General features: G+C 39.7%; 1 protein-coding gene and 1 long non-coding RNA gene across 2 annotated transcripts; both read left to right on the forward strand.

The window, feature by feature from the left end:
• The first annotated feature begins 3380 nt into the window (after positions 1-3380).
• LOC143703942 (uncharacterized) lies at positions 3381-4071 on the forward strand. Its single transcript, XR_013191493.1, has 3 exons — positions 3381-3479; positions 3600-3793; positions 3910-4071. It is a non-coding gene; the product is annotated as an uncharacterized LOC143703942 (long non-coding RNA).
• Positions 4072-8533: 4462 nt separating this feature from the next.
• LOC143703943 (histone H3-like) lies at positions 8534-9021 on the forward strand. The gene has a single exon (XM_077197396.1). The coding sequence runs from the start codon at positions 8543-8545 to the stop codon at positions 8951-8953; it is 411 nt and encodes a 136-aa protein (XP_077053511.1). The 5' UTR covers positions 8534-8542; the 3' UTR covers positions 8954-9021.
• Positions 9022-11339: the final 2318 nt, after the last annotated feature.

An 11339-nucleotide genomic window follows, 5' to 3' on the forward strand; every position in this document is an offset into this window, starting at 1 on the left:
GTGTGTATATTTGTTAGTCTAGCCACGGTGTTGAATAAAAACCTTGGATTATTTTGGTTATTTTCTATTAGTTTGTGGAGATGCTCAGCCCTGGCTGCTTTTAGAGCCTTTTTATAACGTGACATACTGTCTTTCCACGCGATTCTAAAGACCTCTCAATTAGTTTGTTTCCATTTACGCTCTAAATTACGAGTTTCTCTCCTGATAACATGCGTAGCACTATTGTACCAAGGTGCTTTAGTTTTCTCTCTAACCTTTTTTGATCTAATTGGTGCAACAATATCTAATGTACTAGAGAAAATGGTGCTCAAACTGCTAGTCATTTCCTCTAGTTCATCTGTTTGTTTGGGTTCACTGAGCAGCTGAGATAGATCAGGTAAGCTATTTGAGAATCTATCTATAGTGGTTGGAAGGATTGTTCTGCCTGGTCTATAACGTGGCGCAACATGACAAATTTCAGCAGTATGTATTATACAAGATACCATGTAATGATCAGTGAGATTGTCACTTTGCGGTATAATATCTATATCAGTTGGATTGGTTCCATATGATATAATTAAGTCTAGTGTATGATTTAGACGATGAGTGGGACCACTGACGTTTTGCTTGACCCCAAAAGAGTTTAATAAATCTGTAAACGCAGTCCCTAACGCATCATTTGTGTTATCTACGTGTATGTTAAAATCTCCAACAATTATTGCTTTATCGGTAATGACCAATAGATCTGAGAGAAACTCTGCAAACTCTTTTAGGAAATCAGCATAGGGCCCTGGAGGTCTATATACAGTAGCCAAGGCTAGAGATAATAGGGATTTCTTTCTTACATCTAAGAGCGTAATATTTAGTACAAGTACTTCAAACGAATTAAACCTGTGACCTGTTTCCTGAGTAACATTAAAGGTAAAGCGGAGGATTTTCTTTTTCCGGGTGGGTAGTCTAAACTATTGGTCCACCTAAGTGTCAATCATTCTGGTTATATGTTTATGTAAGGCCGTCGTACGTGCTCGTCCCTATGTATTTTTAGCTTTCTGCGCATGCACACTTTCAGGTGTATTATGTGTGAGTTACGGTTTCAGCCATTCCTTTGAAAATGGCTGAGGGTCGAAAAAGAAAAAGTGTACACGAAGTGTATGAAAAGAAGAGACAGGCCGCTGAACATCGAAACAAGACCAGAGTGATTTTGGGTGAACATTTCACACGCTGGCGTGCACTAAAAACACAGGTTGGGCTTCCCACTGATGCCGCATTGGCGAAGATTCTACTAGACAGGTAAAGTTTGTCATGCTATTTGCAGAAATCCATTTAAAATCACTGCTAGTAAAAGGTAAGCTATGATTAGCGATGCTAGCCCTGGCACAAGTCATGCACCGCGTAGACACGGTAAACATCTCAATTTGTCTAAAGTAGCCTTATGACCAAATGGTAAATGGTATCATGCTGAAATATTCTAAAACCTTGTGTGTTCATTTTCGATAATTCCACCATAGTATTTATTACACAAATGCAACAAGCTACTTCTCCATTGCATATCATGTCTTGAGTCCTCGGTCACTCAATCGATCAGTATAATAAGTAAATAAAACACGGAAGGGCATTTGACATTTTGTCTTGCATGAATGTTTTTGAGTTAGTTTATAATTTGCAACATAATTGTGCCACCAAACGTGACTACCCAAATTTGGATGCCCTTCCAAACAATCTACTTTGATGCATATCTGTGCATTAAAATATAAAATATGTTTTATGCTTGTACTTTGTTAGAACAAACAACTAACGTGTGTATAATTCAATATTTGTTAAAGCTATGATAAAATAACATCCATTCCGCTGACACACACTCAATGGGCCCGACCCCAGCCACCAGCTGTGTCCACAATTGAGGAGTCACTGTCTGATCGGTAAGTTATTATCATATTTATCATCAAGGTAAATTATTTACAGTAGAAACTAAGTCTTGTATTTGTGACTGTTCCAACAAGGATTAGCAACAGATTCTATCTTCTATATGTGTGTAATTTATAGAGAAGCAGATTTCTCTGTGAAGGGAATTGAGAAAATGGCCAGCAGTAGTAGCAGTGAGGAAGAAAGAAAAACTGTTTCACAAGAGAAAGCAAGGTAAATACAATTGTAGATTTCTGAGAAGATACCTTTTTCTTTTTAAACTTTAGTTGTTTTTGCTTTATATTGGGTAATTTACTGAATATTTTTTCTAGGTCCTCAACTAGTGTAAATGCAGTTGAGATTGATGAATATGCCTTCAACAATCTACAAAATTCAATGTAAGTTTTACTGTTTTAGGGTCTTTATTTGTGATGGTACTGAAAGGGGCACTAAAATAACTTCATTCAAAAGGATTGACTGGGATGATGACACATGGGATGAAACTTGGACTCCGGATACAGAGACACAATCACAGTCATCCACAGAAGAAGATGAGACCGAGGAGGTTGAGCTCTCAGAAGAACACGAGACCTGGGAAACCTCCGCTGACGTGGATGAAGCAGAAAATCTGGATCCGCAAATTTGCATTAGGTATGTGTATTATTATTATTATTATTATAATTATTATTTTATCATTTTGTAAATGGAAAGACTGTGATGCTTGTACATTTTGTTCAATATAGTGTATGATTTTCATTGAGGCTAAACCTTTGTTGCATGTCCAAAAAGACCTTCTTCCTGCAATCAGTCTCCGAAAGCAATACAGATGCGAAAACCACGGAACTGCTAGGGTTATCAACTATATGTAAAAACCCATTGTAGGTGTTGGTGTGGAAAGCTACCAGACTAATGTTAATTCGGACCAGAGTGGCAGGCAGAAGCTTTTGTTTACCGGGTGATGTGTGAAATATATTTTTCTTTACATTTGCAGGTCTGGTGTTGCTCTCCCAAATGGAATGTCGCTAGAGGATTATCCTGTCATTGGCCTTGATGAGACTGTGCACGATGATCCGGAAGATAAGGAAGATGAAAGCCATGAATTTACTACTCCACCTGACGCACCTATGGTCCTCACAGAGGAAGACGTCATCGGTCGTCCCGCATCCATAGTCTATCATGACGTTATAAAGATGCTGCTAGACTTCCTTATTCTTCCAATTGAAAAATGCACAGTGAAGGATTCCATCACAAAGGCACTTTATTACTTCAATAAAAAAAAGTGTGCTGTTCAATGAATAATAATACTACTTTGATGTTTTACAGACAGTGGCCAATACAAAGACTGCGGTGTGAAACACAGCCTGGATATCTGGCATGGTGCAAAGAACCTTAGTAAAAAGATTCTGGCTGCATGTATACTGTTATTGATATGTGTTTATCCTCTGGTATTATTTTATTATTTAATTATTTTATACCTATACAATTTTTTTTAGGCCGGACATTAGAAGGACTGTTCCCTGCTTCTGAGTTGGAACAGAGACATTTGCAACCACTTTTGGTACAGCTGTAAGGAAGCAGAAACGTTTGAAGCTTTCAACGTAAGTTTTTATTTACTGTATATCTTACTAAGCAATTAGAGTAAACTAATGTGTAAAGGAGGTTTGTCAAATGTTTTTTGTATTACACATGATTTACAATTCATAAATGTTTTATTACAGGATCTGTGGACAGGAGTTCTGCATCATGTGACTGGCGTACATGAGTGGTACTTTGGGGCCTGTCGACATGGGTCTTTGGAGGAAGACAGGAATAAAGACTGGATTCCAAAGGGCTCTGCAGCACACGAAAGACTCTAAAAGATCGTTTATGACGCACGCTGGTTGAAAAACATACCCAAGTATCTCACTTTCAGGTAGACATTTTAGGAATGCAATTATGTTATAAACCACCAAAATGCTGCTTTATCAAATTTTCATAAATGCCGGTTTCAAATATTGTCTTATTTGTTCCTTTATTGTTTGTTTATAGATCGACCTCAGACCTGGAGTCATTCCATAACCATATTCTTATGTATGCCTCAAAGCGCTTCTGCTTCAAACCACCAGTGTACTATGCTCGGACCCTGTTGGCAGGGCTTGATTATAACTACCACCTAAACCGAGGAGCACGAACAAATGCTGATGGCTCACATCAGTAAGTTTCTTATAACTGTTTACCTACACTACATAATTGATTCTATGCATGCAATGGCAATATTGACATGTTTTTGTTTACACCTCTGAGGTACGGCAAAATTTTTAACAAGAAAATCTAAGATGTGGCGGCTGTACACCATCAAGAATCCAAAAACCTACAAGTACATCCCAGATCTACAGAGTGCCATTCTCCATTCAAGACTGTTGGCTCCTAAGAGGATGACAGGAAAGCAGCCTCTTACACTTGATGATCCACGAAGGCTGGGGCTGTTGTCTGGTGGGCCTGCCCCAACAGTACAACAATTGAAGGAAAAGAAAGACCGCCGAGGGCTAGGTGAGTTGTATTCAAGTCAAGTGCCTTATTTTGTTTAATTAAAACCTCTACAGTGTACACTGCTGTTACATAGGATAGAATTATTTTAAAAAGGTATATCTTTTTATACCTATAAAGTCCTAATGATATGTAAACCTATGTTTTTTTTACAGGTCAACCATCTCACACATATAAAGGGGGCCGTATCTATACTTTTTACATTTCCCCTGTTCACATTGTGCCATATCTGACATTTTCTGGTGAATGTATGCCATGTATAAAAGAACGGTATATAATTTATACATTAGAGCTAATAAAATACAAAATGTGCAAAACATTTATTCGTATTTATGGTTTTCTAAGGGGTAAATTTTATTTATATTGGCACATGTAAGTTATAAACAGTTATCACATACAATCTACATAAACTATTGTACTTTGTGAACTTTCTAAAGCCACTTACAAATATTTTATAGAAGTATGGGAAACTCATATGAAGTACATGAAAAAACAATATATGTTTTGAAGAGACTTTATTATCAGCATATCAACAAAGGTAAATGGTGCAAAATTTTTGTGTCAAATACACACATGTATTGATCCAGCTAATTTTACTGTGCAAGTATAGCTCCTGAGATATCTTAGAATAAACAGCAATTAAGAAGATTTATTGTGAGTACACAATAGGTTTAGACTCTGGCCGGAATAAAGCCTACGTAATTGCCATGATGATCCGGGAAACGATCTCTAATTTTCCACACACAGCATGAAGCTATAACAATTCTATATCCTGGTCCCAGAACACCGTATTGCCAGACAACAAAGTTCCTATATGCAGCATAGCGGAACTGTCTGTGACTTTCTCCCGTATCCTGGATGTCCACCTCTGCCCTAAGGTCATTCCAGATTCACCTGGCCAGTCTCAGTACAACCTCTTGCAAGATGTACAGCTCCATGTGTGGCAACAGTGATGTGCAGTTTTGTGGTTGTTGTTGACAGCATTTCTGTTCCAGCAGTGTTGCCATATTTCTGCAGTTTCTACAGACACACCAGCTGGGTGCCTGTGGATGAGGAGGTCCTGGTTGAGGGGGATCAGGGGTGAGACTCATGAGGTCAAAGATGAGACTAGGTTCACGAGTGAGGCATCTTTGTAGAAGTTGTTGGCACTCATCTATTGTCAGACTCTTTATCCTATCCTGTTAAAACAAAATCACACTTAGACGATGTTCTTATTAGCCCTTTGACACATACAACTTTCGCATAAACCATCTAGCAGGCAAAATGAATTCATGTGTGCAAGCTTTATTCTAATAAAATAAATAAGGCAGTACTTTCATTAAACTTTTTAGTGTGTTCACTGTTGCACACTGTCTGCCTCGCAATGTATGAGGGAGCATTACAATAACAAAAGGAAAGATCACGTCTCACACTGTCTGTCTGACCCCTTGGACCAGAAATGTTACAATGACAATAGTAGTGCTTGAACTAAAAGAGTTTGTAAGTTAGCGTTAGACGTATTCTGCAAAAAAAATGACAAGTTAGCTGTCATGTATGTACACATACCTGCTCAATTGCCATCCTCTTTTTATGAAGCTCTTCAACCCTTTTGAAGTCCTCCCGTGACAGGTCAGCGAGCAGACTGCCACGGCCTCTAGCCCGACCGCTGCCTCCCCCTCTCCCACGGCCGCCTTCTCCACGCTCTCGGCTGGTGCTGGCTCTTGCGCCCCTGCCCCGACCTTGTCTCCCTCGGCCTCTAGCCCGACCGCTGCCTCCCCCTCTCCCACGGCCGCCTTCTCCACGCTCTCGGCTGGTGCTGGCTCTTGCGCCCCTGCCCCGACCTTGTCTCCCTCGGCCTCTAGCCCGACCGCTGCCTCCCCCTCTCCCACGGCCGCCTTCTCCACGCTCTCGGCTGGTGCTGGCTCTTGCGCCCCTGCCCCGACCTTGTCTCCCTCGGCCTCTAGCCCGACCGCTGCCTCCCCCTCTCCCACGGCCGCCTTCTCCACGCTCTCGGCTGGTGCTGGCTCTTGCGCCCCTGCCCCGACCTTGTCTCCCTCGGCCTCTAGGCGCACCCTCCCTCCTGGATCTTGGTCGGGATGAACAGGGAACGGGCTCGTTGTCAATATCAGATCCCACAAGATTCTCTTCTTGAAAGCTCTAAACGCAACAGCAATAAAATTAAAAAAAAAATGATGATAGACAATATAGTACTATATTGCAATTAAGTCCCCCAGACTTTCTAAAATGGTGGTTCACCAAAACTGCTTTTCATAGTAATTTGGTATGTCCTATTACAATAAATATAATATTCATAAAATGTCTAATTTCTAAATATTGAACAATTTTTTTCAGGCAATATTGTAAATTTAATTGTTACTTTCTTGTGAAAATATATTTCTCAAATTAAATATATTTAATAAAAACTGACTATAAAGTGATGTCCCTCAGTCTGAACATCAGGCCAACTATTCTCCATAATAATTTAGACTAAATCATTAATTAATAAGATGCCCATTTGTGATTTAATGGAAATGACATCATTCAGGCTCCTTTAGCAGTGCAGAAGATGGTAAGTAAAGTATCATAGTTTCTATTCATACTTTTAGGTGTATTATAGTCAGGGAATATACTGTCAAGCTTAACAACTCATATCTATAAAATTAAGATGGAAAATTATCATTTTTTAAAATGTTATTTTAATCCATAAGTTTACCCAATGTATTTATTTCTATACTTCCATATATTGTCTTTTACAAGAGCTTCGACCCAGACACACATCTGCAGATTTACCATTGTTTCAGGGGTTCAGCTTTAGTTTCTCACTTCATTTATGAATCATTTGAATAAAATAGTCATGGTTTAAGTAACGATATAATCATGCCAACTCATAGTTTAGTTGTGAATATAATATTTGATGTAATGTGTCACTGAAACACTGAGGAGCGTCTGATCACTTCAGCAGAAAGACTTTATTGTTCATGAAGAAAAGATGAACAGAGAGAAGGGCAATATATGAGAGAGAGACTAAATTAAAAATATCATATTAAGGCAATGTCTCCCTTCAAACCGGTTACAGTCTTTAACCCGACACACTCATCTCAACTCTTCTTATGGGGAAAATATGGAAGATGATTAAAAATTAAGGCCTTTATTGCTGATCACTGACATGTTAAAGACTAACACAATAAAATAGTGTTTTTAGTTAAACATCTTAATTGAAAACAGTTTTTATAAAGATAAAAAAAGAGACCACAGACAAACAATTAGTCTATTTTTAATATCCGCCCCATAAAGATGTGAGAATTATCATAAATATTACAGTTGTAGTTATTAAATTGTTATAAGGGACACATGAGCATTAGATGTTTGTTGTATACACTGTAAATAATGTTTTGTGGTATTTACTTTAAAATATCATGTGTAATATTGTTACCATATTTCTTTATGAAGTTTTTATGGAATCCTGAATAAATCATGTAAAATTCCCTAAATGATTTAATCTATGATTTTTTTTTCTAAATTAATTTAATGTTTTTAGTGAAATCAGCTTTTTATTTTATTTTAGGTTGAGTCTCAAAAGTATGTGAAGTAGTTATATTATATCATTAAAATATTTTTGCACAGAAACAAACTTGTACTGGACTATCAATTTAGCAAAGTTATTGCTCAATGAACAAAGAAACATGTTTCAGAGTATTAATATATGCAGTTATTCATAACCATAAACCCTAATCTTCTGCTCAATATAACGATCAAAACTTCAACATATCAAACTCTTTCAAATGTCAATCATAACTGAACATTAAACATTAACAGATGTTTCCCTTTACTCAAAAACACATCAAATATCTGGGAATTAAGGCCCGTGTTTCAGAACAAATAAATCCAGCAATGTGAGAATAAAGCCTATGGGTTTGTTACACTGATTAAAGAACAAAGTAGTAACTGAACAAAAGCGTGTTGAGCGGGAAACCGCTTGTTTGAAAAGAGGAAACGCGCAGTCATTGGTTAGCAGTCATAAGCATACGTCACACACTAGCCAATCACAAGCCTCTGCATCATCGTGACACTGTGAGCACGTGACGGTCCAATGCTATAAAAGCGGGCGTATAACAGAGATCAGCATTAGCGACTAGCGAGGGAAGAAACTGCAGCGATGGCAAGAACTAAGCAGACCGCTCGTAAATCCACCGGCGGCAAAGCCCCGCGGAAGCAGCTCGCGACTAAAGCAGCGCGGAAGAGCGCGCCCGCCACCGGCGGTGTCAAGAAGCCTCATCGGTACCGGCCCGGGACCGTGGCTCTGCGGGAGATCCGCCGCTATCAGAAGTCCACCGAGCTGCTGATCCGCAAACTGTCTTTCCAGCGGCTGGTGAGAGAAATCGCCCAGGACTTCAAGACGGACCTGCGCTTCCAGAGCTCCGCGGTCATGGCCCTGCAGGAGGCCAGCGAGGCTTATCTGGTGGGTCTGTTTGAGGACACCAACCTGTGCGCCATCCACGCCAAGAGAGTCACCATCATGCCCAAGGACATCCAGCTGGCGCGCCGCATCCGCGGAGAGCGCGCTTAAACCCGCCGCTGCTGTGCACGCGCGTCTAAACCCAACGGCTCTTTTAAGAGCCACATCACTTCCTGTAAACGAGACAATTTCCATTTTAATGCTGAATATAAAGCAACCGGGTCCAATGCAGTGTGGGGTTCGATCTCAGTAAATGCCAGATCTGAGTAACTATGAGGGGAAACATCATATGCAAAATATACTATTTCCAGACTCTGGCCTTTTATACTGTTTCCTGAAATATACAAGAGCCATTCCACTGAATGAGTGACGTTTCTGTCCCCGGGACATTATATATGTATAAATGTATGAACTTTCAGTCGTGTTCGTCAAATGTAAAATAACAGGAGTGAGTAGAGTTCTTGGTTTTGATTCAATACTGTAAATATTAGTTGATAAAACTCATAATTCAGGTGAATAATATAGTAAGGTTGCAAATGCTTAAATTGTAGACATTAATATTATAGTTTTACAATGTGAACACCATACTTCCAGGGAGCCAGTCCACCATGAAGAGACTTAAACGTTTTGTCTTATATTTTGTAGTGATGGAGAACTACTACTATTGGGATCTCCCAGTCACGTGACCCCTAGCCGCGTGTCAGCCATTTTGATGGAATACATCCGTCAGCTACTCAGTGGGAATGGATCTATTATTAGGGGTGGGCAAGATCCATTGCCGTGGGTAATATATATTATTATACTAATAATATAATTACATAAAACGTTTTGACATTGGGCTACAGTGTGTTAGGTAAATGCCTTTACCAGTAACGTTACTGACTCTGAAGCTGAGCAGTTGCACGGCTCTCTTCTCTACTACTACTTTAATAATGTTTCTAGCTAATGTTGGTAGGTTTTCTTTTCACTCCTACAAGAAAAATGTAGTCAACCCATACACCGTTAGAACCGTGAAAAAAAATGCACAATAGTTCTATCATAAAGGGGCGACAGCTAAACGTTTGATTAACAAATGATTTTCTGTTTAAAGCAATATATATATATATGTGACCCGTCACAGAAACCAGGGACACAAGTCGGCAGCACAACTTTCGAGCAAAATGAGAAAGAAGAGTTTTTTTTCAAAATTGGTGATTTTCAATTTTTTGGAGAATCTGTTAATTGAAATCACGAAGAAGCCTCTCCATGTTTGAGATAGCAGTATTGGTATATTTAAAAGCTTACATTTTGAGGTTGAAATCGGCTTGTTTTCGGAGATTCTAGCATGCAGTAGGGGCGTGGCGTGTCATTGTCTGTGTGTATTTCCATACTGAATAACCCGGCGCTTTTGCCCCCGCCCTCCAAGTCAACCACATGGCTACTTATTATGCTGTGCTCTGGCCAGCTCTCTCTGATATCAAAATTCAATGAAGATGGATGCCGCAAAGATTGTCGCAGACGAGATGAACCGTCTGGCAGTTACACCGAAAATGTTTTCGCCGCACTTCGTGGGCTCGGGAAACTGAACCGGAGGTATGGGCGCAGCGCGCTCGCCCTCAGTGCTTCAATACGGCGGCTCGGCTCGCTGACAGCGGTGGCTGGCTGTTTCATATGTGACGGAGAATCGAAATAGAGGATGCAGTTAAGACCTTTGCTGCTGCGATGAAGGCCTGCCGTGCGTGTTTCTGAAATGTAAGTTAAGCTTCATTTGCTCTTTAGTCGTTATTTAAGATGCTGAACCTGCTGATGATATAATGTGCTTGCGGACATTTCATTTGTGTGTGTATACGCACATAAGAAAGTGGTGTAAAGAGATTTGCAACAGTAATTTGAGGAGGTGAAATGTGATTATTTGGAAAATTGCAGAAATAACTGCTTAAAGAAAAATGCCAGCAGGCATTTGCCTCCTACATAAACTTTAATATTGTTGACATTTTGGGCACACGAGCGTTGCGTACTATTTGCGCTATATGTAGGCCTATGGCTTATTGGTCTTTGTTTGTTGTTGTTGGTTTTGCGTTATATGTATATGGCATATTGGTCTTTGTGTGTTGTTGCTGGTTTTGCGTTATACTGTATGTATATGGCATATTGGCCTTTGTGTGTTGTTGCTGGTTTTGCGTTATATGCAGGCTATATGGCATATTGGTCTTTGTGTGTTGTTGCTGGTTTTGCGTTATATGTATATGGCATATTGGTCTTTATGTGTTGTTGCTGGTTACGCGTTATATGCAGGCTATATGGCATTATTGGTCTTTGTGTGTTGTTGCTGGTACGTTGCAAATAGAGGGGCAGCACAATTGTTTTTCGCCTAGTGCGGCAGAAGTGCACTCATTCGAAGTGTAAAAAAAGCTGTAAAGCACATGGAGGAGCTTTACAGGGGGTATGGCTTATCTAAATGAGATGTAAATGAGCCCTATTGTCACCCCCAGCAGCAGAGACAGGTGAGAACTGCACA

This window comes from Siphateles boraxobius, unplaced genomic scaffold (assembly GCF_051911475.1).
Source record: "Siphateles boraxobius isolate OS27281-9 unplaced genomic scaffold, OSU_SipBor_1 39, whole genome shotgun sequence".
Classification (NCBI taxonomy): Eukaryota; Metazoa; Chordata; class Actinopteri; order Cypriniformes; family Leuciscidae; genus Siphateles; species Siphateles boraxobius.